This window comes from Anomalospiza imberbis, chromosome 5, assembly GCF_031753505.1.
Source record: "Anomalospiza imberbis isolate Cuckoo-Finch-1a 21T00152 chromosome 5, ASM3175350v1, whole genome shotgun sequence".
In the NCBI taxonomy this organism is placed as follows: Eukaryota; Metazoa; Chordata; class Aves; order Passeriformes; family Viduidae; genus Anomalospiza; species Anomalospiza imberbis.
The window spans coordinates 56,299,490-56,327,473 of NC_089685.1; the positions used below are offsets into that span (position 1 = coordinate 56,299,490).

At 39.8% G+C, this 27,984-nt stretch overlaps 2 protein-coding genes across 4 annotated transcripts; one reads left to right on the plus strand and one right to left on the minus strand.

Annotated features, from left to right (window-relative positions):
- Nucleotides 1–35: 35 nt before the first annotated feature.
- On the plus strand, nucleotides 36–20,952 carry CHPT1 (choline phosphotransferase 1). Of its 2 annotated transcripts, none has more exons than XR_010999346.1 (9): nucleotides 36–600; nucleotides 9,720–9,867; nucleotides 10,720–10,861; nucleotides 13,543–13,627; nucleotides 15,241–15,372; nucleotides 15,755–15,913; nucleotides 16,764–16,889; nucleotides 17,389–17,667; nucleotides 20,797–20,952. XR_010999346.1 is itself a non-coding variant. In XM_068190985.1 (9 exons), exons 1-9 carry the CDS (start codon nucleotides 337–339, stop codon nucleotides 20,839–20,841), a joined length of 1,212 nt encoding a protein of 403 aa, XP_068047086.1. In that variant the 5' UTR covers nucleotides 46–336; the 3' UTR covers nucleotides 20,842–20,952. The 2 variants fall into 2 exon arrangements, 1 of the variants encoding a protein (XP_068047086.1); XM_068190985.1 differs by having other exon boundaries at nucleotides 46–600; nucleotides 17,389–17,499.
- SYCP3 (synaptonemal complex protein 3) lies at nucleotides 20,629–27,967 on the minus strand. Of its 2 annotated transcripts, none has more exons than XM_068190992.1 (9): nucleotides 27,853–27,967; nucleotides 27,632–27,778; nucleotides 26,985–27,060; nucleotides 25,992–26,026; nucleotides 24,170–24,287; nucleotides 23,134–23,233; nucleotides 22,279–22,377; nucleotides 21,010–21,114; nucleotides 20,629–20,876 (listed from the first exon to the last, which is right to left on the minus strand). In XM_068190992.1, the coding sequence occupies exons 2-9, from the start codon at nucleotides 27,759–27,761 to the stop codon at nucleotides 20,823–20,825; spliced, it is 717 nt and encodes a 238-aa protein (XP_068047093.1). In that variant the 5' UTR covers nucleotides 27,762–27,778; nucleotides 27,853–27,967; the 3' UTR covers nucleotides 20,629–20,822. The 2 variants fall into 2 exon arrangements, with proteins under 2 accessions (XP_068047093.1, XP_068047094.1); XM_068190993.1 differs by having other exon boundaries at nucleotides 27,632–27,775; nucleotides 27,853–27,906.
- Between the last annotated feature and the right edge of the window lie 17 nt (nucleotides 27,968–27,984).

The window sequence follows — 27,984 nt, forward strand, 5'->3', positions numbered from 1 at the left end:
GCGGCCTGCGGAGGCGGCGGGACGGGCCCTGCTGGCAGCACCCCCGCCCCGACCGAGGGCTTCGCCGCCGCCCGGGCATCCCCAGCCCCGCAGGGCGAGGCGGGGCCGGCGGAGCCGTGCCCGCTCCGGGGCTGGGGCCGTGAGAGCGCCGCGCGTTCGGGGCGAAGGAGCCAACGCCGAACCGGGGGCGAGGGCGTTCGCCGCGCATTGGCCGAGGCGGGGGCGGCCGTTCCCCTCCGCCCAAGCCGCTGTTGGGCGTCGGCCTCTTCCGCCGCTGCCCCCGGCTCGGCTCAGCCCCGCCCCGAGCGGCGGCGGCGGCTCCTTGACCCCGGTGCCATGCGTCCCGGTGGTGCGGGCATGGCCGTGTCCTGGGCGCTGCCCGCGCCCCTCAGCCCGGCTCAGCTGAAGCGCCTGGAGCAGCACCGCTACAGCGCGGCCGGGCGCTCGCTGCTGGAGCCGTGGCTGCAGCCCTACTGGGGCTGGCTGGTGGAGCAGGTCCCGCGGGGGCTGGCGCCCAACGCCATCACCATGGGCGGCCTCCTGCTGAACTGCCTGACGGCGCTGCCGCTCATCGCCTGCTGCCCCAGCGCCACCGAGCAGGTACCGCCCGACGCGGCTGGAGCCGGGCGCGGGGCCCGCGGCTCGGCCCGGCTGGTGCCTCCCGACAGTGCCCGGAGCCGGGGGCCGTGCCCGCCGCGGCGCGGTGCCCTGTCACTTGGGGCTCCCCCGCAGCGACACGCGTGGCCCGCCCCTAGGCAGGGAGGGCTAAGGCAGCGCTGCGGAGTTGTCCTGAGGAATCGGGGGAGCGGTGACGCGCAGCTCACCCTTTGGGGCAGCAGGGGTCAAGCTGGAGATAGGTGTTAAGGCTGGAATGCCGAAACGCTGTAGGGATCACGTGGAAGGACGAGGGTCACTGCCCAGAGGGCGCCTTGGGGCTTTGGTGTGGCGGGCACTTGGCCTGCAGTGCACGCTGTGGTGCGAAGGGCACAGCCGGGCTCACCGGGGCCGTGGGACCCCCGCCTCCCCCACGGCCCATCTTGCATCCCATGTGCGTGCCTCTGGCTGGGAAGGGAATGTCCCCCTCCTCAAGAGTGTGGTTGTCACACAGGGGCCGTGGACGTAGAAACAGCAGCTGGTCGTGATAGAGGGTGCGGGATGTGCCCAGGAGCAGGGCAGGGCTGGACCACGAGTCACGGCCGAAGCCACTTGGGCATCAGAGCTGCGGCTGGGTTGGGTGGCACATGCGTTAGCTGACAGCTGCTCAAATGTATCCCTCCTTGTGTGGGAAACATTTAATTGCTTTAACTTCTGGAGGGAAAACAGGCTTGTTAAGGTGGGCTGGTGCTACTCTCACTTGACCTGCGGTGCCTACAGTTTCTCAGTCAATTTCAGGAGCTCCATCAGAGCTTCCCAGCCTGTTGCAAGTTTCGTATTGTAGGGTCTTTATGGTAGAGTAGAAAATAGCAGGGGGAAATTGCTTTATGTGGGTAAAATACCTTGAAAGGTGGTCATTGTTTTTCTTGTATTCTGGTGGGCTTAAATTGTAACAGCGGAGGTCGGCAGTTGGTTGGGACTTTTTTAATACCATAGCTTTACCCTGGTGAGTGTTCTTGTCCAAAGAACATTTCTTTTTCTCTAGTTGCTTTTCCCTTAGTGTTAGCAGAGGTATTTGTGGCAGACATATCAGGAAACCGGTCCAGATTGAAATTAGCTTTGGTTTGGTCTCACCCTAATCACTCCCCCGATACACATCACCAGGTAGAGGCACTCAGGCAGTAGAAGGGAAGATAGAGATGACAGTGAATGGTTGGAAACTACACATGGTCTTCTAGTCCCACTTTCAGAATTAAAATGCTTGTGTACTGCTACCTTTAGCTTAGTTTTGTGCCAGCTATGTGTCTGAATGCTCATTTTAGCTTTTTCTCTTTGCTATTCAAAACTAAAAGCAGAAAGTAAATTTTACTTAAGTTACTTTTCCTTTGAGGATTCTTGTACAAAAAGAAAAAGTTGTGTTGCAGATATCCAGGGAATTATTCCTTCCAGGAAAACTTAGGTTGGGTTTTAGGAACTTTTCTGTTTGAACTATTTAATTTTTTGTTTTTGAATTGTGGAAGCTGGATTTTGTAAGAACCTATAGTTTGGACTATACTTTCATGTTCAGATATCAGTATATCTTTTATAAACAGGCAGTGAGGATCTAGCCTTATCCTGTTGTTTTGTTTATTGCCTCTGCTCTGTAAGAATAGCCCTGATTTTCTCTTGTTGCATCATTTAGAATCATCATTCTCCCTCCAGCTTGTTGAATGACTCAGCTTGTCTTCCACCTAAGTTGAGGTCATGTTTCTGGATGGCTTTTTGAAAAAGCTAAAACTGCTGCAACACTGACAGGTGCTGCATGCACTGTTGTAACACCTCCTTTGTAGTTTTGACTGGGATGTGTCGGCTGGAAGGGATAGGTGGAGCTGACAATTATGTTAAAGACGGTTGAAATCACAGACTGAACTAATACTGTAGTGCACTTCAACAGCACCTCTTTCCATCATGAACATGTCTTGATCACCTGATGGACAAACATCCGTTGTTTCTAACTTCGTTTTAGTCTCATAGGTAGGAGCACTGAATAGGAGACTTGGATAAAGCAACAAGCAGGTTTGGGTTTTGGTGTCGGGGGTTTTCTTTGAGTTGGTTTACGTGTTTTTTTTAATTCCCTAACCAATCTTAGCCTTTTTTGAAAGCACAAAAATCTTGATGTTTGTACAAACCATCCAAAACAAGTAAGACTGGTAGTTGAAATTCCTCAGAGAGCAGCTGCTAACAGATGCTTAGAAAGGAGATCTTTCTCCAGTATATATATATATATACCTTTCCAGCTGCCAGAAGACTGGTTTAGCAGTCTCTTTGCAAGAGATTCTGTTTGCGTTACTTACTAGAAAGCAACTGATAGATCTGTTTCCCCACAGACACTTTCCACCTCATGATATTGCCTTTTGAATTAGTTGTTCTGAACCTGTTTGTACTTTCCGCTTCCATACTGCTTATTCCCATCCCCAGTGAAATTAATGTCTCAAACCACAAAATGCTCTATTGTTCTCCTAACATGGAGCCGTTATTTCCCTATACACTATCCTTTTTATCTTCATCAGTATCAGTAGCCACTAAAAGCCAATTTGCTACTGACTGGCACAGTATGTTTTGGAATTATAAAATCTTGTCTGCTTCAGTAATGTTTTCTTGCCTAGCAGGAACGTGTGTTGTGTATCACTGTCTCCTGTAAGTGCATGTTTCAACACAAGCTTTCTTATTTACAGCTAAGCCATTAGCAGGTTGCACCCCTCAGGCATTATTGTAACCATGATTCACGTGCACTTTTTTTTTTTTTCCATAATCTCTGTAATTTAGGACAGCAGTCTATAAAAACAGTATACAGGTGTGGTGGTGGAGAGGACTCCACCTGCACATTTCACGGCCTGTGGAGTGCTGAAATATTGTTTTCACTGTGTCTGCAACCTGGGTTCTGTTCCTATTTTTTTACTTTTTTTTTTTTTTTTTTGACACTCATTAGGAAATATTTAGGAATGAAAACTCTTGCTGACATTAAGTAAGAACAGTGTGTATCTGATGCATTAGAATGTGAAAGGAGCACTTTTTAGGTGAGGATTTCTATTTCATCCCCACCGTAAGAATTGTTTTGCTCTGTTGCTAGCAGACCACTCTGAAGCAGCTTGTCAGTGCATAAGGCTTTGCAGGGGAATCTTGCATATCCTTCCCCTTTCTGAGGAAAACAAGGAAGAAAACAGGAAGAAAACATCATTATAATCTTAAAAAGGAGAAAGGAAGCTTTGATCCTCTGCTTTCAGGTTGCTTGTGGAGGAGTCTAGTTTTGGTAATCCTTCAAGATCAGCCACAGGTCTCTCTAAAACCACAGAATAGCTGGATGGAAGAGACCTTTAAAGGCCATCCTGTCCAGCCTCTCTGCCACCAGCAGGGACATCTTCAGCTAGATTGGGTTGCTCAGAGTCCTGTCCATTCTGACCTCGAATGTTTCCAGGGATGGGGCATCTACCACCTGTCTGGGCAACCTGTGCCAGTGTTTCATCACCCTCCTTATATTTAGTCTAAATCTGTCCTCTTTTATAAAGTCATATAATTGTAGAATGATTTGAGTAGCTAGAATTTCAGACAGAAGTGCATGCTAACTGTAATTACTAGATTGTATCAATTTATAACTATTTGAAAATTAATCTTGTAGCACTTACAGCATGATCTAAGCAAAGAACTGGGAACAAAGGAAGACAGGAAGAGAAAAGGATGGGTTATGGATTTGCTTTTTGGGCAGTGATAGGAAGAGGGGGTAGAAGCCCAAGCATTCCCCTGCAGAGAGCTAAGGGAAGGAAGGGAGGCTTGTGGTGGTTATTCAAAAAATGGTGTAGTGAGTTTATAAAAGGGTGTCATACCTTGCTGAAATGTGCTGTTTAAAAAGCCATTTATCTAGGGAGACCAAAAATCAGGGAAGGGTCTGAGTGCCTTCACCTGGCTCTACTATCAGCTGTTTGGAAGGAGAGGAACATTTGTGAGATGCTGTCTCTGCCTTTCTCTCTCTCTCTCTCTTTAAAAATAAAAATAGCAAACCCAAACAAACAACTGAACCACCTTTAAAATGAAAGAGACCTGCCAGAGGGCAGAATGAGGGGAAGATATTGACAGGTGTGATATTATGTAAACATCAGGGACACAGCTGAGCTTTGTGGTAGTAAAGTAGAGAAAGTAAAGTAGAAAAGAAGTTCAACTGGAGCAGCTGGTATGAACAGGGCATGTGTGTGGAGGGGGAGAGCATGGAGGAAAAAGCATTGCCTGACTTGGAAAAGAAATGTGAAGCACTGAGTGGAGTGGGAAATTCAGCCAAAACCCACAAGAGGGGAACAGATCAGTTGTGAATGGAAGAAGGAGGTTATTTGGCATGCAGTAAGAAGGTACAAGAATCCTGACACAGAAGGATGGGAGCTCTCAGAGAGGGCTTGTTGGAGAGATGAGGATGCTAAAGGAATGCAGAGGGTCCTTGGTATGCATGAAATGCACTTGGACTATGGTATGATTATTTTATTATTATTTTTTTCACCCATGCTGTCTTCCCTTCTGTAGTTCAGGTTTGAACAGCCCCTTCCCTCTTCTTGCTATTTGTACAATTGCACGGTGCTTTTTGCTGAACAGAAGTGTGGGAAGTGATCCATGATTAGGGGGTAGAGGAAGGGGAAGTCCAGTCAGAATGTCTCCCTCTATTCTGGATCTGATCCAGAGATGTGCCACATAAACTAGGGCAACACTATTAGGCGTGGATTGAGGAAGTGAGATTATGGCTAAACGTGATGTGTAATTAAGGAACTGAATCTTTAAATACTGCAGAATCTTGGCCTGTTGAGTTCTCTGGCTTTGAGAGCTGTGCTTGAAACAATTTCTAGAGGTTTCCCCGACACATGTAGTCTTTTGTGGATGTCTGTGCTCTTTTGTGGGGTGGAATCATGGGAGCAGAAGAATGCCTGCTGTTCAGCCCCCATTTTTTCCTGATGGAGAGGCATGTCACACATATCTGTGAAACACTACATGTACGTGGCTTTCTTTGACATGCTCTGGGTTAGCAGATGACCAATTCTACTGTATTCAATCTGTGTGTGACAAGATTCTGGGGTTGTAGTATCTTCAGACACCCCTTTGAATTGAAGCAGAGAAGCATCCCCCTCTCCCTCCCTGTCTCCTCCCCCTCAGGTTTCTGTTCTCTTCTAGTTCTGTGAGAATAGCACTTGGGTCTGGCCAAATAATACATTTGCTTGGGCAGGGTATAACTGTGGGCAGAGATAATAAACACCTCATCAGTGAAAAGCTGATGATTATTGGGAGCCTCCTGACCTTTCTGCTTAGCTATGTCAGCATTCTCAGATGCTCCCACTTCTCTAATTTGAAAACTACTTGGATGCAGTGTGGGAAACTGTCGGAACCCAGAATGTCCCTTGGACACTCTTGGATGTTCTGGGCCCAGGTCAAAAGCATTTGAGACCCTGGAATGCAGCCAGAAACCCCTGTGGCTTTGAACCTGATCCATGGAACAATTTACCAACCTTGCAGGAAGAACAAGAAATCACAGAAGTTTAGATATTATAGTAGAAATAGTCACAAAGTGAGAGGAAGAATTTTTGAGTGCTGTACAGGAGGGTTTTAGGCCTTGTACAGAGGGGTCTGAGTTTTGTACATGGGGGCCAGAAGTTCTAAGATGGAGGGACTTGGGTGTGCCCTGTCCTTTTTCCTTCTTCTTCCTAACCTCCATGTTCTTGGTGATGTTGGCACTCACAGGTTGGTTTAGAGTAGAAAGTCACTGTTCAATATAGGTTATGGGCATTGGGGAAAAACTATAAACATTTAACACGTAATGTATGATATAAAAGAGGGCACCAGCCCCCTGGGAGTCAGTGTGTGCCTTTGCCTGACTACTGAACGGACCGCAGCAGCTCAGGGAGAAATCTTTCAGATAACATGTAATAAACTACCTTGAGACCAGACGACTGAAGACTACTGAGTCTTTCTTTGGAGACACGGGTTGGAGGAGAGACTTTTCCACCTTTACGTGCTCACCCCAGCCAGGGGTGAGGTCCGAGAGGAAACCATCAGGGGACATCCCTGAATGGACAGCCAGGGCACTTGAGAAGGCAAAGGAGGCAGCAGCAGGAGCTGTATTGAGAGGCTGGATAGCAGAGAAAATCCACGGTTATTAGGAACCTTTAGTGATTTGGAAAACTGTGATTTATCGATTAAAACATGAGAGCATTCATTTAATCTGCTAAATGCTAGTTGATCACAAGTGAATTTTGGTTCTTACCACTCTGGGTTAGATTTGACCTCACGGCTTAGGGATGAAATGCTCCAACTAGTGTTTTTAAACTCTCTGACATAGGCTATTCTTACTCGGAGCTTTTTCCTTTCTCTTTAACTGTGGGGGATACTGATACATCTGCTACAGGTGCTAATGGATACAGATGGTCCTTACTGTGGGAAACAGATGAAATGCTCACCCTTCATCTAGATCAGCAAGGGGCAGACAGATTGCTTGAGGGATTCTTGCTTTGATTTGTCCCAGTAGGAGCTAATGCAAAAAGACTTGGATCAGCCTGAATGATCATACCTGTACCATAACTTGCAACTGGAAAAAAGCTACTGTTTTGTCAAAAAGCCCTAATAGGAGAAGTTTGAGTTAAAGCTGAGGTATTTGTTTATTTTTGCATATATTGCGTTAGGCTTGCTTTGTGAGAAGCTAAATGTAGATCTCAAGCTATCTTTTCATAATTAATACAAGTATGTCACCATAAGGGCACCTCACACTGCAGATGACCTTTGTGGCACTTCACAGAAGTATTGCTGATAGAATTGGCAGTGTTTTTCAAACACTCCTTTGAAAGACAGCAGTGCAACCAGTGATTTCTCATGGCCTTTCTGCTCATCGGTCTGGAGCTGCTGTGTTTGATGTTCTCTTATTCTCCATGTAACAAAGTTATTCTGAAAGCCAGCGTATGTACTGTGGTAACTTTAGTATGTGGATTATATCACAGCTAAAATTATCTCAGCTTCAACAAAGTCCTAACTGTGCTTTTATGTTCTGAAGTACCTGAGCAATGACTGACAGCCCTCTGTTTTTGAAGGGTGGAGAGCAAGCCACAGTCCCCCTGCACAATGTGAGATCAAGTGAGCTCGTGCCATGAGAGACCCTTGAGTTCTTTGTGCCTCCATGGGGCTTTTGGTGATCCTCAGTCCTGGGGTAGACACAGGCACCTCCTGTTCTCCACAGGTTCTATGCTTTCCCCTTCATTAGAGGAGTGAAACTTTTTCAAAAGATGGCTAAGCATTTCCTCCCTGGTTTAACCACATCCCCCAAGACATCCTTTGTTACATCCTTTGTGTAACTAGACTAAAAGGGAGAAGAAAACTAAGAAACTTGAATAATTCCATCACTTAAGCATCAAACATGTATTGCTGTCATCACTTGACCTGGATTTCTATAGTGTGATCTTTGCAGGAGTTATCAAATATCAGTATATTAAATGTCCATTGGAGTATCTCCTCATCCTCTTTCACCTGCTTAAGGCTTCCTACATGATCTGTGATAAAAATTTTTCTTTGTTTCCATGGATTAAGGAAGGAGACAGTCTTGCCAGTTTTGAAGAATGTTTTAAGTTTTCTAGATTTTCATTTGTATACAAATCCAGAGCTTGCACCTGTAGTGAGTTCCTGATTCTTTGACTGTCTTTTCCTTCAAAGCTGGGTGAAGCAGCCAACCATTTGACTTGATAAAAGTGTATCAGCCAGCCTGAAGTACATGAGGAATTCTTAAATAACAGCAAAAATGCTGTTCACAACTGGGCTTTCCTTAAGCATGTGGCTGATTAGTGTGTTTTGTGACCATTCTAACTGGAGGCATAACTTTTTTTCTAGCTCAAGACAATGAGTATAAATGATGATGAGACATCAGAATGTCTGGAGGAGCAGCTGCACCTCATCTGCATTCTTACTGCTGCCTTTGAACTGATGGATGGCTCCCATTTTCCCTTCTTCCCCAGCAGTGACACTGGGTTTAGTTGAGTGTGGACAAATCTCAGCACACTGAGATCTAGTCTGTTGTCTAATCTGCTTAATAGCCTTTGCTGGGCTCAGGAAATACATGGGCACATGTTGGCCAATTTGTGCCGCAGGAGAGGAGTTGCAGAGGTGTAGCAGCACCACAGCAGCTGTCCCTAAGCAGGGAGTGGGAAAGGATTCAGCTCTGTGACTGCCTGTGGGTGTTCGCTTGTTTAACCTGCAAGTTGCATTTCCAGTAGTTTTGCGTGACTTTGTGAGCGCAACTTCTGAATGCTATGGGTACCTCTGGAAACTGCATGAGGCAAAAATGTTGCCTGTGCTTTGTTCCAAAGGTGTTTTAAATAATTTTTAACAAAACCTAATTCCTAGACAAAGCCAGACTGACTGTGCATATGAAAATAGTGCTTTTGAAAGGAACGTCTGCAGAGCAGTTCCTTTGAACCTAAGAGTGCTGTTAATGTAACGGCTTGGATTGAAACTGATGATGTACATTAAGTAGATGGTTTCTTCTTCATATTTAGAGAATTACCTAATTTTTTTAAGTCCTGTCCAAAGTGCCTAGGTAGTAAATTTTTGTGTGTTGGAAAACATATCTTTCTCTAAAGGCTGAAGTCTTTATTTAGTAAAAAACATAGTGTTTTTTTATATTTATATGTTGTAAATATAAGCAAGTCATCTAAGTGTCTGTGACACAAACTGCTGAAAGCTTTAGTAAGTGCATTGCTACTACTTTCTTTTTTAAAGATAATTTTTATTTTTATAACATTTTTCAGCACAAAAAATGCAAATAATGACAGAAATACTGTGGGTTTAAGGTAGAAAAGAAGATCAGTTGATGCAGAAGAGAGGCTAAAGTTTTGGGTTTGCTTTTCTTTAAATACACAGAAGGACCTGTGTTCCACTGGTGTATCTGGAGTAGTTCATGACACTAATTACTACAATCCATGTAGAAATTAGTGCCAGGTGCTTGGTTTGTCCATTAAGTAACAAATAGCACAATATAGTACAGTTTTGTGGTGAACATTATTTTACCTTTAATGAAACAGATTATCACCTAAGAAATTGGGAACTACCTGGTGACCTTTTCTGTGAATCTCTTCCAGGCACCTTTTTGGGCATACATCCTGGGTGCACTAGGACTTTTTATCTACCAGTCTCTGGATGCCATAGATGGGAAGCAAGCCAGAAGAACAAACAGCAGTTCTCCCCTCGGAGAACTCTTTGATCATGGTTGCGACTCTATTTCCACAGGTAGCCTTAACTTACTGTCACCCATTCTAGTTTATAAAAGTTACCTGTTTTCAGTAGCAGCTGATTAATCACAGAATTGTTGAAGTTGAAAAGGACCTCTGGAGATCATTTAGTCCAAACCCCTGCTTGGAACAGGGTCTTTTAGGATAACTTCACCATCTCCTGACCTTTGCACCCCTGGCCAGTAACAGGGGGTATTTTAGAAGTTCCTTTGGCAGATGTTGGATAAGATGTATTCTGCTTTTACTTAACTGTGCATCTTCACATGCTCCACTTTAGAAGTAAGGTGCCAAAATATCAGTTTGGTAATAGGGCATCCAGCCTGGCACTTAGGAGAAAGGTAATTTCTATTCTTTAGAAGAAGTAGTTTTAAAAAAGTTGGGAGTCCTTAAAAAGTAAGCCTTGCTCAGTTTCACTTTCCACAACTGAGCTGCTGTTGGTGCTAATGCCTGTAGTTCCGTAAAGCTCAATGGCTGAGACAGTTGCTCTGGGAATTGGTACCTTCTTTGTGTGTCACTTCCCAGAGAAGTGCAGCTGCCAGTCTCCCTGAGCTTGGCCCTTCAGCTGAAGTTGTTGGTGTTGCAAAGAACACGAGATGACATGGCCAGAAGGAGGGAGAACAACAACTGTAGGCTAGAGGGCAGGGCCCTGCCTTGGCAGAAAAGTGCTGTGTTTTGTTTTCTCCTGCCAGGACTGCCCCTGAGGGTCAGCTACTCAGTAAAGTATCAGTCATAGCATTACTTTGTTAGAGTGATGTAATGTGTCCTGTGTTTTTTTTAATTTATTTTTTAAATTTCTCTTAACTTCAAGCAAAGAGGCTATATGACTAACATACTCATTTCTGCTTTTCAGTATTTGTTGTCCTTGGATCCTGCATAGCAATCCGACTAGGAACAAATCCTGACTGGTTGTTTTTCTGTTGTTTTGTGGGACTGTTCATGTTCTATTCTGCTCACTGGCAGACATATGTATCAGGCATACTAAGGTTTGGAAAGTAAGTAGGTATCGTTAGAAGTACATGTGGCTTAATGTCTGAGACTGCTAGCTCCTTGATTTCAGTTTCTTCTTGGCTAAGTCCCTGCTTTCTCTTTTTCTCACCTTCTTTCTCATCTCCCTTTCAATCTAGCAGACTTGTGTTTTACCTGACAAGAACTTGAAACTCTGCATAATACTGAACACTTGTTCTTTTAGCAGCTGATTTTAGCTCTGTATGTTTTGTTTGCATGCATTTGGCTCTTTTTTTCTGCAGATTTGTTGTCAGAACCCATACCAGCACCGTGTAGGCTCAGGCCAGAGAGGTCTTGTTTACATTGCAGACAAGTGCCCTGTGTAGGAGTAGGGACAGAGCAAACATCTGGCTACCTCCCTTTGTAATCTCCCAGGTGTAGAACAGTTTAATCCCCAGGGGACTCTAAACCAAATGCATTTTAGAGAAATTCCCCTGTTAATGTGTTTCCCTTTCATAGACATTTTCAGTATTCCTTGGAATGAACTCTCTGCACCAATTGCATCCTCAAGAAGTTCCACAGATCTCTGGCAATGCTTGAAGAATGTCAGGGCCTTTTTAAAATCTGGCTTATGCTGGCTTTGATGTCCCTTAGGTTTTGAGTTAGGTCAGTTCTAGAGACTGCTGTGATGCTGTTCGTGACTTGATAGAAATTTTTTCTGTTTCACTGCAGCATAGGAGAAGTCATGACATTAATATAGAAGTTAATAATTTCAGTTTAACTGCTAATAGTGCAGGGATTGCTGCACCTCCTATACCTGTGGTAGTGTCTGGCCTTGGCCTTTTGCTGGTTTTAAGCAATGAGCTTCACTTCAGTATAATTACTTCTGAAAAGGGGAAAAGGTCTGAGACTTCTGTGGCAGCAGAACTGAAAATAAGGGATACATGAAGGCTGTCCTGCTAATGCCAGTCACTTGCTAAATCACCTGTACATAGTCCTACTTAGCTTTGCCCTGCAAGAAGTGCCTTAGCAAATCAGCAGGCACACAGGCTGGTGACCAGCTATCCCTGCACAGCTTTATCAAATGCAGCTGTCTCTGTGATATTGATAAGAACTCTTTTTTATTTGCTGGTAATGCATTTTACCACATTATTACATTTACCACTGTAATTCTTCTGCCCGCCTGCACATCCTATTGTTTTTAAAGGACATCTTGTGCTGTAAACAAAAATAGGTCCTTTACAGTGATGGCTGAAATAGGACACTTTCTGTCCATGACAGTAGGCTGCTTTGAAGGGAGCTGGACTAGGCCATGAGCTCTGGCCTTTTGCAGACATGACTGCTTTTCTGTACCTTTTATTCTTGCAAAAAGCATGAGAATGATTTCCCCACATGTGTGTCCTGTGACACTCTGTCATTGGACCTCAAGCCACTTCATGAAATGGGCAGAAGGTGAAAAGCCTACACTGGAGTGGCAAGCTGGACGGTTCACCTTACAGTCCAATGAGCACTACAACAAATAAAACTGAGGGAATACAACACCTCAGGAAGAAGAGGACTCCCCATTCTCTTGGCTTTAAGAGACGATGAGCACCTCAGCTGATCATCTAACTGCAGTTTAAACTCTGGATCCTCTAAGAGTCACAAGATTGTGATGAAATTTAGCATATCTTATCACCATCTTTCTGATGAAAGAAGAGAGTTTTAACTAAGATTATCAAGCTCAGATAAATGTTTTCCATTACCCAAAAGCTGATTGCTGTCTTCTAAAAATCCACTGCTTCCTGTGCAGATAGGTCATGTGCTAAGTAAGGAGAAATATACATTGACCATAATACTTTAAAACAGCAAATTTATTCCAATTGCTAAAAGAAATCTTGAACATTCATTATCAGTGTTTGCTGGTAACTTTAGTATGAAGATAAGGTACCCGTCTCAAAACTTTTGGTACCATAAAAGGTACCTTTGATATACAGGTTTTTTTGGTCATTATTTTAATTATTTATGTTAAAGCTTAGAAAGTACTGATTTTTTTTTTCCTTTTCTTGAGCCTTGGCTTCATGTGAGGTTTTGTCAATTAAATACAAAAATAAAGAGTTGTCTATCTTGTCTGAGAACAAAAAAAGGTGAAATCTGGAGTCTGGACTTCACAGGGCATACAAGGCAAACTTTCCTAAAACAGCTTTTATGGAGGAAAGCAAGATAGCAATTGCATGTTCTCAGAAATATGGCAAATGCTTACCTATCCACTGACTCAGTCCTCCCTTGTTTTGCAGGCTGTATCTGTCAAGTTTTCATGATATAAAGCTTAAAGAAATCCCTTTTTTCCCAGCCTGCTTGATATAGTCTCTGCTTTTATATGCTGCGCTTTTAATGGAAATGTTTGATTGCATTTACTATGAGCTTACCTTAAACCTTGATTTGACACTTACACATCAACAAGTCTGTAAGTTCATACAGAATTCTCAAATAGTTAAAAGTGTATTCATTAAAGAGTCCCCCTTTCAAAATTATATGTAGCTTGCTCCAGAAAAGGAGTATAGCTTTAATTTTAAATCTGTGCCTCCATATAGAGTAGCTTTCTCAGTCAAGTGAAGTAATATTCTAGATATACTTACATCATTTGAACTACAGTTACTGGGGTTTCCCCCCCCCCTCCCTCCACACACACTTTACACCTACAGCAAAAAGTCCTTGAACTAAATCTCTTTTTTTTTCCCCTTCACAGAATTGATGTCACTGAAGTTCAGATCACCATAACAATGCTGCTCTTGATATCTGCCTTTGGAGGACCAGGAATATGGGACTATAAGGTGAGTGTGTTAAGTGCTCAGAGTTCCTGTTGAGTATCTTGTCAAGTGTCCACAGTTCCTGTGGTATTTGAAGCTGCTCTGTACTTGCTCTGCTGCAAGTACTGTCAACACCTACTAGTTGTGTAATGTTGTTTTAGCTTATTGTATAAGTGTAGGTTATTTTAATGCCATAGTTAACTTAGATCTATTGGTGTGACTCCCTGTGCACAGATTTATAGCTACATAGAGGAAAAAAGACCCCATCTGCCACATATAAATTTCTGATCTGGAACTAGTATTCCACACATACTTAAGCTTCAGCAAATAGGGTTTTTTCTGGTTTTATATATTTTGTATATTTTATTGTAAGGCATACATTTCAGTTAAACAGTTTATCTTAAAATTTAAGGATTAAATGCTTCAATTTAATAAAACTGTGGGATGAAGCCAGAGGGTTTTGGTTAAGTTTTCCGTATTTGTGTCAATGCAGATGTACTGATTTTTAAGAATTATGTCACAGCTATGTAAATATTTATATTTAAAACATTGTTTTCTGTCCCAAAACTTTTCCATATCTTTGGCTTTTATTCTGATCTTTAAAGATGCACTTTAGTGGACAGTATCAAAAGATCTTCAACTTTCTAGGGCTTTTACTCAGAAATTTATAGTTCTGATTGGTTATAGTGCAAAGAGCTGAGACTTACTTTTCCATACTATTGATAACCAATAGAAATTCACCTAAATATAAACCACCAAGAAATGAAAACTAGTTCAAAAATTTACTCAAAAATTAAGGAATGTTTAGCTAAATTTTTTTTCCCTTTCCCAGCCTTTTTTATTCCTATTTTCAAAAAGCTTGTGTTCGTGTTGGAAAACAAAGTAGGTGTAGTAAACTTAAATTATGATTAATTTTTTCTATTAGAATCTGTTGTAGTTATGCTGTATCTCAGAAAACTATATATTCAAAAAATACAGTAAACAGTTTCTATTTATTACTTCTTTTTTAAATCCTCTGCTGCCTTTGGAAGTTTCCTTGAAACTGCAATTGATTCCAACAGGTAACTGTTTAATTAAATTTTGTATCTGGAGACTATTCATGATAGTCTCATGGTATGCAAAGATACAGCATACAAATAACATGCCAAAATACATAGCAGGCAGATGGTGTTTGTTTTTCCTGGGAATCAGTGTTGTTTTATCCAATGGAATAGAAGGAATTATCCCTCTTCCTGCTCCCATATAATGGTGATTGATGGCAGTAGTCTCAGTCATGTTTTTGCTTGTGTGAAAATATTTGAAGAACATATTAAGGAGGAGCAGACTAAGATCTAGCTGAATTCCAAGAACAGAACTTAAGTACTCAGTAGTGGAGTTTAAGCATTACAAAAGATACATGTTGTTTTCTTAGTAATGAAACAAATTTTAAACACTATTGTTCTGAACTTGTTCCCAGGAAAATGAGGGTTCAAATAAAACATTTGTTTAGTAGGTAAGAGTGGCTGCTTTAATCACTTCTTAAAAAAGGTGTTGTGTGCTTAACTTTTAATATCTTTCTCTTATTTTGTTGTGGTTTGTTTTTTACTCTTTTTTTGTTTGGTTTGGTTTTGGTTTTGTTTCTTTTGTGTTCTGCTTAGGTCCCTTTGCTGGGCTTAGAACTGAAGTTCTTTGCAGTTATTGGCATCCTGTGTGGAACAGCACTTTCTTTTTTCAATTACTTCCGTGTCATCTTAGGTGGAGGGGTCGGAAAGAATGGATCTACAATAGCAGTAAGCTGCTCTAAAAATTCAAATGAGGTTTGAATAATTTATGCCCATAATTTATTGTGTTCCAGATGATCCGTAAGGGTTTTATTTGTTTAAGCATTTAAGCAGACAGGCATGTGAATGTTAGATGGCTAAAGCAAAGTTCATTATCTGCCTTCTCTCTGCCTGTTACTGGATTTCTTCTGTCATGGGAACCAGCAGTGAATTTTAAGAATTGATTAGTGGTCACTGCAAAGGGTACAAAGAGCATTGGCATAATACTAAGGGATTTTGACAAGTTTTGACAACTATGGTTTTGTTTAATGGGATTTGAAATCTGTATAAAACCTGGACTTTACTGTGTGACTGAAGTTTAAGACAATTTTTCCATCCTTTTATATCTTAGGGAACAAGTGTTCTTTCACCAGGCCTGCACATTGGACTGCTTATCACACTGGCCGTTACAATTTATAAAAAATCTGCAACTCAGCTGTTTGAAAAACATTCTTGCCTGTATGTCTTGACATTTGGGCTTGTGAATGCCAAAATCTCACAGAAGCTGGTGGTAAGTCAGTCCTAAACCTCCTAAAACTAAACTGGTTCTTGGCTTAACACTTACTGGATCAGGGGGCACTGTTTTCCCATTTTGCTTTGCTACTGTATTACCAGATTCATTGTGATCAAGATTCTGAATTAGACTCAGAGAGATTATGTGTGACACTGATGAAAATATGTATTTGTTGTTGAATGGACTGGTTAGGACTTTCAGTTTTGTTTAACTTATTCCTAGAAATGCACTTACTGTCTGTCATTAACATCCTTACTGTGGTCTCTTAAGCCTTACTAACAGTGCTGTGACTACTTTAATTATCTGAAATAAGAATTTACTGTGATCATTAAAATGAAGAGAGAAACTTTCCTGTCTCTATTCTATAGTCTTTTCTATCTTTGTCTTTTTTGTACATAAAACACTTCTTAATGGATTAAAAAAGTTTCCTTACTTCATACTTACTAACATCAGTACTCCAGCCAGATGCTTTTATTTTTTCCTCCAAGGATGACATTTTTCAAACACTAGAAAACAGGTATTCTACAACCTTTCTTACAAAACAGTGAGAACAAGTGTTGCCACCTAAGAAAAGGTCTGCTTCCTTGTTAACTTTTGGCTAGGGAAAGCCAAAATTTTAAAAAAAAATTCATAGTATTTGTTTTCAGTAATACACTTGCATAGTCTTACCTTTTGAATAGAGTGCTTGAAAAGTAGAGAGTGGGGAGCCCCTGCAGATAGCTGAAATGCGCAGGTATAGATGTAACTTCCAAGAAGACACTGCTGGGCAAGAATGTGATCCTTTTTTGCTGGTAGTTACACCAATCTTGCAGGGATGCACTTCTTAATTTATTTTTTTCAAACATAGGTGGCTCACATGACAAAAAGTGAAATTTGTCTTCAGGACTCTGCATTTATTGGGCCAGGACTTCTGTTTTTGGACCAGTACTTCAACGGTTTCATTGATGAATATATTGTTCTGTGGATAGCATTGGTAAGTGTTTTACACTTTTTGTTTGGACCATACTTTAATGAATGGATTGAGAATTGTCCCTGTCATTCTCCTCTGCCATTTCTGACTTGCTCACATTTCTGCTGTTGCTGCAGAGGGAGTGCCAGCATACCAAGTAAATTAAGTTATTGGGAGCTGACTGGCTTGCTTTCCTTAGAACAGAGAAATGAAAGTAAATTTATAAATCTCTCCTGAAATTGTGCTTTAGTCCATATGGGTTTTTTAAAAGTCATTCTGTGAACTGCAGACAAATTTTTTTTATCAGATCTTGTAAGTGTATAGTGCTGTTAGGATGTTGGGGTTTTGTGATGGCTTTATTTTTAATTCTAAACTAGACCACTCTGTAGCTGTATGTTACAATGATGTATTTATGTTATGCTTGTGACTTGGATAAATTCTGATTAAAGTATAGCATATTTATAGTAGGGACAACTTTAAAAAAATGATTTTTTTTAACCTTTTCTGTTTTGTTCTTTTGAAGTTCATATCCTTGTTTGATATGCTGAGATATGCCAGTGGTGTGTGCCTACAGATTGCTGCTCATCTTCATATACATGTCTTCAGAATTTCATCTCATCAAGCTCCTGAGCAGGTTCAAAACCATAATGACTGATTAAATAGGTCGAGGACAAGAGAAGAAGCAGTTAGGGGAATGAAGCAGCCTCTGTGTTTTTCGGAAGACAGATTAGGCTTTTGAAGAAAACAGTTTTGTGAGAAAGGTCACTGTGTTTCAGACATTACCAGATGTTAGAATTAGTAGGTACAAAGTTCTGCAGATGCTGTTGTGCTTTTGAACCAGTATGGATTTCCCTGTGTTTTAGACCACAAATACTACATTTGAAAATGTTGCCATTTCCTGTTAGGTAACTTTAATTCTGTACTTCTCTTCTGGTGAATGTAGATGCAAACCAAGGTGCTACCAACCAGAATTCAAAGAATTTCATATCTAATTTTGTAGCATTAGGTTCTAAAATTTTGTTGGAACTGCTCTGAAGTTGTTGTCAGATGTACCAATGAATTAAATCCTGCATTATTAAGACTGGTAAAATGAGGCCACCATGACCTAAAAATCACTCATTCTCTCCTCTGGTACTTCTAAGGAACAAGATGTTGGATCAGTAGGTAAAGGAGGTACAGCTCAGAAAAAAATTTTTTCTGATCCAAAGTACTGTTATGAGTGCCTTCAGAATTCATGCATTCTCTAGTATCTAAGTACAAAACCTACCACATAAAACTTTAACTTGCACTTTCTTTCAAGGCCAGTGTCTGGTTCTGTGGTCATTGTAAGGTCCGTCTCATTGTAACTTCATCCTTAGCTAGACTACAGGTAGCTGTGTAAGGAGAGGACTCTAACTTTAGACACCCTAACTTGTATCTATAAGCCTATGCAAGTGAAGGACAAAGTTCACTGATAAACGCCAATGCCTGTGGCTCCAGCACTGCAGCCCACCCTTCTGTATTTCTCTCTCTGGTCTTTTTGCTAACCCTGTGTTCATTTACCTTACAATTGATCCTATTGTCTTCTAGCTACCACTGAACTTTATCCAAACAAAAGAGCACAAAACTGAACCATAATGTAAAACTCTCCAAAACAGAAACTCAGGCTCAATATCAGCTTCTCTCTTCCTTTAAGAACAGACCCACTGGGTAAGAGAATATATCTAATAAGAGGGCTGTTGCCATTATAGAAAAGCTGAATTAAAGTAGCTTGTTATCTGTATGAAAAAATGATTACTTGCACACAAACCCTATAAGCTTAAGCTCCTTTCAAGAGGTACTATTTGAATCTGGATTATGTAAAAAGCTGTTGAATATAAGTGTGCATTACTCCTTCCAGTTGCTGATATGTACCTGAGCTTCTGAGTTAATGAAGTCCTTCCTGAACTGTCCAATAAAGAATGCCATGGTTTGTTTTAAAAATACCACCACTGCAGCTTCCTACCTGCTTATTAATTCAAAAGTATTTCCTGAGGCATTCAAGGGTACTTTTTATTAAAGAGGTGCATTGTCTGCTGGTCTGGAGAAAATAAAATAGCATCCACCACCCTCTGCCTAAGAGGAATATAATTATCCTTTTGAGGGATAACTGTAACAGTTACTGCCTGTTACAGTTAGGGCTAGAACTTGAAGTGACTAATATCAGTTCAGAATGAATCCTCCTACTACTCCTGTTTGAGGCTGCAAATGACACAGCATCTGCACGTGAATTTAGCCTGAACCCAGGCCATGGTCAAATAGAAGAGAAGATTGTAATGACCATTTTACTTTGGCTGAATACTGTAAGCAAATTAACCTCCTGATGAAAAGACACAGGCAACATCTTAAGAATTAAATGAGTGAGTTCTCCACAATGGTCAAAACTGTATGCTGGCAGAGTAGGTATAAGTAGTTTTGAGGATATGATTGAGGTATGTGGATAATAGGAAACTAATGCAGAAATCACTCAGAAAGCCAGAACCATGACTGAATACTAACAAATAAAACCAGAAGCAGGAGGTAATGCTAACAAATTACCTCCTGTTGAAGATCTGAAGCAGAACCTGTCACCTATTGCACAGCCTCCTGCCATTGGCCTTAGAGGGCTGAGACTCAGTAATTACAAACCAGCATTGTTACTGGTTACCCATGAGAGGCCCGTATCGCTTGATGCATCAGTGCAGCAGTGTAACTTCCATGTTTGCTCCTGTCCTGAATTCTGGCAGGGGCAGAACAAGAAGTTCCATATTTGTTATAATCAAACAGCTGAAGTTACTGCAAGTTAGCCATCACTAATCTGGCTTCCAGACCTGGAGAATCACCATCAGGACTGATGGTCAGAGACCATTAGGACTCTGACCTAAAAAATGCTAGTAGGCTGAGAAGAAAAATACGGTTTTGAAACACAGTGAAAATATCACATTTTGTGTGTGTGGGTGTGTGGATGGGTTTTTTTTAATCTACTGTTGTATCAAATCAAAGCATTAAATATGTTGGCAACTACCTAAATTTTTAAGTAGATATTCAGGTGTAATGGTTTTTTATAAAAACAAACTGCATGTGCACTAAGCCAATTGTTTAGTTTATCCTTTCTTACTGTAATGAGATACATGAAAGATAAATGCTTTACCCTCAATACTCAGGCCTCCCTAAATTTCTAGTCATTTGGAATTGCAAAAAATAATATTCCATCTCAAAGGCTTGTAATAGCCTGTTCTAAATAAATGAGGTAGATTTCTTCTAGCAGTGGTTCTACAGAAAGTAGACCGCAAAATGCATAATGGTTAATTATCGTTACTTGAGCTGATACATTAAGCTCATCATTTAATTAAAAGAAACCCATTTTCTGGACAAATTACAGCAGTTTACAAATCTCTTACTCATACAGAGATAGTACAATGTCTAGACTAACGAAAGAGTTAACAAAATTTACTTTAATTTACCATAATACAGATCATTAAACAATTCTATCTGAGCTATGTCATACCCTGTGAATTTTTACAACAGCTAATATATCAGCAGACTAAATGTTGAAACTGTGAAAATTTGCAGCTTGTTAAAAATGCTTCTATTTGCGCAATGTGCCTAAAGGCCTCAAGTTATTATGAAAAACCTGGGTAAATGCATGTTTCATTAATTCTTCCCCTTGTTACAATTAGGTATTAGAAAAAATGAAACAATCTTAACAGTCTGATGTTATTGGAAGTGGATATGAAATTTTTAAAAATCAGCTGAACAGACAGTGAATGGTTTGGGGTCCTTACTGTCCCCCAGTAATAAAAGTTTACTGAGATATTTTCTTACAACATGAACAGACAAGATTAGAACAATCCAGGAAAGAGTTTAATAGGAACCTTGAAACATTTAAATCTCAACATCCTTCTAATGCCTGTACTTGTATCATGTTACTTAGGTACAAGTTGCTCCTCCACTGAGCCATCAGAATAACATGGACTGAAGAGACTTGCGAACAGTTGCCATCTCCTGCTGTTGCTGTCACAAGAAAAGGAGATAATGCTGAGCAAATGCTGTATCAATGATTCCTTTGAATTAAATGAATGTCAAATGACTTTTAACTGAATGTTCTATTTTTGCATTTACCTAAATTCATAGATCTGATACTTACAGTATCCATCATAATCTTTTTCTGCAACATTGCCATTTCCTTGCGAAGCTCATTTTGGGCACCAGCCAGAAGATTTTCATTGCTCTTCTCCAGCTCTTCCATGCTCTGAAGTTAAGGATAATATTAATTCAGAACTCCTCAATGTCAAGCAGTTAATTTAAAACAACCAAACAAACCAATAATTATTCATACTACTATTTAATTTTTACAGTGATCACAGATAATTGATGAGTTTGTCACAAACTTGGCAGAGGAATCATACAGGACTTCATACTCCAGTCTACCTTCCTATTTAAACAGTATGTACCCTGGGAAGAAGACAGAACCCTCCAGTCAGCCTCTGCGAGATCTCAGCTACTTTTCCTGCATTTCAGTTCAGATAAAAATTCTACAAGAGGAGATGAGACATCTGTCAGGAATTCTAGGGGTTCCATATTATGACAGCCTTGTGGAACTTGAAGTGAGGAGTATAAACCCCACTCCGTTTCTTTGCACACTTCTCCCCAAATAAGCCAAATAAAACTCTCTGGTTATCTTCCCTTTTTAACATACAATTACACTTACCTCTGTGTGTGTCTAGTTACATTTTCCTTAATTTGTATTTATTTAAGCTTATTTGAGCTTTGACTCCTACCTTTTGATGTTCTTTGAGGAGAAAAATCAAAGTAACACTTGACCTTCTGTTCAGATTTTCCTCTTTGATGAAGACATTTTTGACATTTTGGAATAGTTATTATTTATTAATGCTTCTGTAATATACTCAGTAAATTCTGACTATTTTAAACTAAGAGTTGCTCCATTTCAGATTTATTTTTATCCCCTACCAGGCTTGGAAAAAACCCAAACCAAACACCAAGCTTATCATAACTGAAATTTCAAAACCAGCTAGGAAATGACTTGAACTGAAATTAAGGTTTGTCAGAAATTGATAGACTTGAATCTGCCCTGTATACTGGGGGCCATGCAGCTGGTGAACCTGGAGTGCGGGGTCCAGTTCAGACGCCTGAGGACAAGAGAGACACAGACGTACAGGATAGATTCCAGCAAAGGGTCATGAAGATGATTAAGGCACAGAAGAGTTTCTCTTGTGAGGAATGCCTTTAAATAAAAAACTAAAAATTTTGTGTAGTTGTACTCAAAACAGTTTTTGCTTGCTGTCTAATATATTAGTTATTTTGTTAAAGAAATACCAAACAACTTGAAACACTGAAATAGTATAGCTTTCTTAAGTGATATAAGGATCAGCTGCTTTCCAAGAAAAAGATTTACCTTTAAGAATTGCTCGTAGAGTTGCTTAATGGTTCTCAGTCTCTGACTTTGAACTATTCTTGCCTGTTGAAAAACTTTTTGTTGCTGACGAAGCATATTCTGAAGCAGAAGCAAAAGAAAAACATAATTCCATCAGTTGCTAAGTAGAGTGCTTGGACAGCACACTAATTTAATTTTTCAGAATCAGAAAATCTGCCTTTATTGGAAATTTGTGCCATGTAAGATGGATCTTTGTCTGGAGAGGTTACCCTGGCTTTTATTAACAAAAGTAAGACTGAAGACTGGATGAAGCCCCAAGTCACCTCCTGTCTCTTGCAACCTGAATTATCCCTGTAAAATCCCATGAGGATTGCTATGCCCCACAGCTTCTTAGGGTATCCCAGAGGAATGTGCTACCTAGGGAAAAGCAAACCTCACAAATGTCTTGGAAATACAAACACAGCAACAGCAGAGGATTACTGTCCATTGTGTAGCTTCTATCCTCTTTCACTGATGAAATTATCTTACATTTATTATATACAGGAATATTTTTAAGGAATGTATGCTAAGAAACAACTACTTTCCTTAATTCATTTGTTCCCTGAACCCAAAGACTATGGATGGAGAGAAATAGCACGTCTTTCTTCTGCTTAAATGGTCCTTGCTTTTCTCAAGCCATATGCCGGCCTAGGGCATCACTTAACAGTGTTTATAAACTTGCAATAAAGTTTATAAATGCACCTCTCTTCCCATACTTAAACAATCACATGTTTATGTTTAAACTACATAAATTGTTTTTACTTCTCTTGAGTATGGAAAGAATAGTATTTTCCTCCTGAAAAATACAGTGAAACTCACACCATGCTGGAAACTCACCGCTAGTTTTTCTTCCTGCTCCTCTGCCTTTTGCACATCTACATCCCATTGCTGAAATAAAGTCAGGAACTGCTGGGAGAACTCATGATTGAGCTTCTGCCTATAAACAGACACTGTCTGTAAGTATGACAAATGCTACAGGGAATTACAAGGAAAGCTAAGGTTCAGCATACACATGGAATAGAATAAAAGCTGCCATAGATAAAGAAATGGGCTATTTTGACATCTGAACCCGTTTAAATACTGTATCTTTTGAAAAACACACAAATACACTGAGTGGATGTGGAATATATCTATAGAGACAGCACTCCCATAAAATACTGGTTAAGAAGAAATTGTAACAACTGTTCTTCATAACAGTGTCAGGTTTTCTGAGATTTACTGTTTTTCTAATTCAATGAAAGGTGGCTGCTTTAACACAAGGTGTTTATATTGCAAAACTGATAAGCTCATTTCTTAAAATTTTGTCCGTACAACTTTCAAGTACAAATAAACGTAGAACAACACCAAGACAGTTACAAGTATTGCTGACTTTTAGTTTTTAGCTGTCTCCTTTTTCACTCTGAAATCTCTGGTATCTGATTTAGTAATTAAATATGCCTTAAGAGGGGAGAGGAGTGTTAAGCAAGGTAAAAAATATTTACTTTTTTAACCAGAATGGTATTAAAGTTTTACTGAACATTTTTGAGTTCTCAGGTAGAAACAGAAAATTCCAAAGTGTGAAACCTCCCCCCACATTGTTTTAAAATACATAATAACATCAAAGGTCACTTGCCATAAAGATAAAAGTAAGCCTCACTCTTTAATGTACCTTGCTCTCAGAGTTCCAAATCCTAAATTTGTCTGTTCAAAATGGAATGTGTTAAACTATTACCGTCAGATTAACAAAGTGGACGTGAGAGGCAGCAGAGGCCCTGGGCAGATATTTAACATTAGATGCAGTACTTGCTATTGCAAGGCGACAGACCAGCTATCCATTCTGTGACCCAGAAGGGAGTCTAGTTCCACAGGCTTGAGAACCAAGAGTAAAGCTCACCTTTGCTCCTGCTGCGTTTTCCAAACATGTTCAATCTTCTGGTTACTGGTTTTCAGTGAGGCTTTTGTATACATTTCTAATCGTTTCCTCTTAGCTAAGAGAGCCTTGTTAATGTCAGCTGAAAGCCAAGGAATATTTAGAAATTAGGCATACTGGATACATTGTGCCACGTATTAAAAAGGCTGATGAGTTACACTTTGGAGAAGCAAATGAGGTGTGTTCTAGTGACAAGAAGCTCCTGTGATCTGAACTGATGTGGTGAGTGTCCCTCAGCCTGCTGGTGGCACTGGCATGAACGCTGCTTCCTTATGCCCCTCACATGCCCTAACCAACACCTGTTTGAGAGTCATATGCAAATGTCTTGAATTTCAGAAATAAATTAAGGTTTGTATGTGGATACTATCCCTGTAAGCATACTGAATGAATGAGTGAATAACTATTTTTATACTTCAGAGAGACAGTACTTTTTAAGTATTAATGTAAGTTACTGTGTTTGTTTCACTTCAATTTACATTTGGAGATTTATGAAGTCACAGCTTAGGATTACTACAGTAGTTTATTTTCCTTCTCACTGTAGATTTCAGGAAACATCTGTCAAACTTCTCTAATTTGCTGAGGCATCTGTCTCTGCTAATGCCAAACCTACAATTTTGTGCAGGCAGCATACTCTCTGATCCATTCATTTTCCCTCCTTCTATCCTTCCTTTCTTTCCTTTTTTGGGTCTTAAATTACATGCAATTGTAACTTTTTAGCATTGAAATCCTCCTCTTATCTGAATTGCCAGATCTGTAATTCTAATATGTAATACAAAATATGTAATTCTGTGACAGCCAAAAGTCCTAATTTGTGGATTAAGGAGTTACTCAAGTTCCTCTTTCACCTTAAATTTGATATGCAAGTAATGACTCTGTACAGGTTTCTTTTATTACATACAATGAAAGTATTATTCAGCTGTTGAGCGCATAATGCTGGCATTAAGATGGCTTCCCCTCCTTCCAGCGCTTTTTGATGTTTGCTTACTCTGTGATGGGTATTGTACATTCTTTACAAATGTTAAAAGTGTTTTTTCTCTATCCTATCACTGTAGTTTAACTAGGTAAAGCCACCTGAGGATCTGATGATGACTATCCTAAATCCTGCTAAGTGACACACACAAATTGCTCATCACTGGATGACTGGTATTACTTACCCTCCTTATCTGGCTAGAACCCTTATCTGTTCTAGAAACTCATATTCCTTCTGTCTGCTGAAATTCTCTTACCTGCTGATTCCCTGTTCTCTAGATTCCTGGAAGTACTAAGTACCGACTGCTCTCTCATTCTGTATCACAACTAAACTCTACTTCCAAAATTGCTTGTCTAGAATTAGAACTGCTCTCTTTTGCTGCTTATATTAACATTTACATTTCCCTTATTTCTCACTTTTGCTATCCCCAGTATCCTCTATGTCAGTGTAGCAAAAAATTGAGTGAGAACAACAGCAAACTGCTATTGTCCCTTTTCTCTACAATATATTTATTACCTCTTGGACTTCATCTTAAAATTGGAATTGATTATCCAAAACACTCATGAACCTTTCCCTTTTCCTTTGTAATTATCTACACTTACAAGCTGTGACTCGTTTATATGCTGTTATTCCCTCCTTTCCCTTTGCTCTCCTTAGACATAACTTTTTTTTTTCCTGAAAACTGGCTTTATTCAGAAGTGCTGAAAAGTGCTACAGACTAGTCATTTTACATAAGTTTTGAAAGTTATTTTATGGTGAGTTATTACTGCCAACTCTGCAACTATTTTTTATTTATTAGAATGTAAATGTACTTACCACCAAATCTCTCCAACATATTCTGTACTTCACCCCTACAAAATAGTTTCAAAATTTTACTTTCCCATTTTCTGACTTTAGAACTGTTGAATATGCTTAGAACTAATTTTATTCACATGCCTATTACTTCTAAGCAGGAACAGAACTGCCACTGTCATAAGATAAAACAATTTTACTCCTTTTCTCCTGTTAGGAGAGGTTTCTTTTTCAGAATAATTTGCTTTAAAAAAAAAAAAAAGCTAGAATCTATTAGCTGACTCCCCAGTAAAAAGGCACTATTAGGCACTTAATGGTTCTCAATAAGGGCAGTCAGTAAATAAAATTGATTATTTTCTATAACAAAGAAAACAGAATGGGTATTTGGAACACCAAATGAAAACAAATCATCTCAGTTAGCATGACTGGCACAGTAAAAAATCCCAAGGCAAGTAATTCCAGGGTTGTTTTTACAGCATCTTTAAGATGGTAACACCAGTGTGTAAGGCAGTGTTACAACACAGTAAAAACAGTATATTCAACCTAACATTTAAATCTGCTTGAAAACTCTTTTAGCATGTACTTTTTTATTACATTTACATTGTCCATTAATATTAAATTTGATAAGATTTATCTGTAAAATAATTTATTGTTCATGCAATATGTGAATTGTTTAAAGTATTGGTAATATCTTCAAGCAACTAAAATGAGAAAAAAATTAACAGAATTTAATGACATTATCAGCAATTTAGGATAAAACAACTAATATATTAAAAGAAACAAATTTTAAGAACACACAAATATATCAATTTTTTCTGTGTGTTCAAAAGAAACTGAAGAATTACTGTTTACATTTTTTCCTACAACTACTGTATTATCTGTCACTTGATTTTTTTTAATCAAAAAATCCCCAAACCAAAATCAAACAAAGCGAAAATAAGCATAGTGAGTAAGTGAAGCCGGTATCTATTTAAGACCTGCTTATTTTGGAAAAAGCTCCCAAACATCTAACCTTACCCCACATCATCTGGAACCACATGAGTAGTCGCCAGAGGTCTTTTCTTTCCATGCTTGTCCATTACTGGTATGTCACCTTAAGAAGAAGTATAGAAATGTTTACAAAAATACATTTTGTCTTGGTTGTTTGAGTTATTAAAAGTGTAATGCCATTTCCCTGACCATGCCTCATGGTCAGTTCCCATCGGTAGCACAGGCAGCTCCCATAACTCTGAGTCTGGAGCTGACAGATAGTGGTGAATTATTCTGAAAGGCCAGATTGGAGCTGGCACTGCTTTGAGTTCTCTACCCTGCTCTCAAATAGTTTTACTTTCTCTGTCCACTACTGCACCATTACTCACAACTCTCAATATAGCAATCATCAGAAAGCTAAAAGTAACACAAAAATTTATAAAAATACAATCTGAATTTTACTGTAAAAAAGGTACTGAAATTCTGTACCTTTAAAAAGAAAACTCACAAATAGATATTTATATTATTTTGAAAATTACCAATCAAAATTGCACAGTAGGAGCCTGGTGGTCTTTGGCATTACAAACCATGCTGTGCTCAGTCCCCGGCTGAGACAGAAGTTCTTCCCTTCTTTTCATAGTCACAAATGTGATAAAATTCACATTTTACAAATGTCCTAAAAATCATAGAAGCACCTTCTCTAATATCTTCCTCTGATCCACTCAGTTCTTTTCTTTCCTCCTCAAAGTCAAAAGTAGTTATGGTCTGATCTTCCTGTGCTGGTTTACCAGCTTTTCCTCCATGCTTTCTTCCCGATGGTGCCATGGTGAGATCTTTTCCTACTGAGACAGTATATTGTGTGTGTGACATTACTTCCTCCACAATAAATTGAAAATAAATATGTTTTCATGCTTACGTGGACCTATTATGGGTATCTCTTTAACAGACTGCACCTGTTAAGATATGCAAGCAGTCAAACTGGTTTAGTTTTGAGGTACTCCACAGTATTAGCCATCAGTGATGCTTTTAAAAACATACTAAAAATGTC

Excerpts from the sequence above, each read along its gene's own strand:
- CHPT1 (XM_068190985.1), top strand. The coding sequence starts at position 337 with ATGCGTCCCGGTGGTGCGGGCATGGCCGTGTCCTGGGCGCTGCCCGCG. Across the intron at positions 601-9,719 it reads GCCCCAGCGCCACCGAGCAG|GCACCTTTTTGGGCATACAT; the intron begins GTACCGCCCGAC and ends AATCTCTTCCAG. Across the intron at positions 17,500-20,796 it reads CTCATCAAGCTCCTGAGCAG|GTACAAGTTGCTCCTCCACT; the intron begins GTTCAAAACCAT and ends CATGTTACTTAG.
- SYCP3 (XM_068190992.1), bottom strand. The coding sequence starts at position 27,761 with ATGGCACCATCGGGAAGAAAGCATGGAGGAAAAGCTGGTAAACCAGCA. Across the intron at positions 23,234-24,169 it reads AAAACGCAGCAGGAGCAAAG|GCAGAAGCTCAATCATGAGT; the intron begins GTGAGCTTTACT and ends GTCTGTTTATAG. Across the intron at positions 20,877-21,009 it reads AAAAGATTATGATGGATACT|CAACAGCAGGAGATGGCAAC; the intron begins GTAAGTATCAGA and ends TTCTTGTGACAG.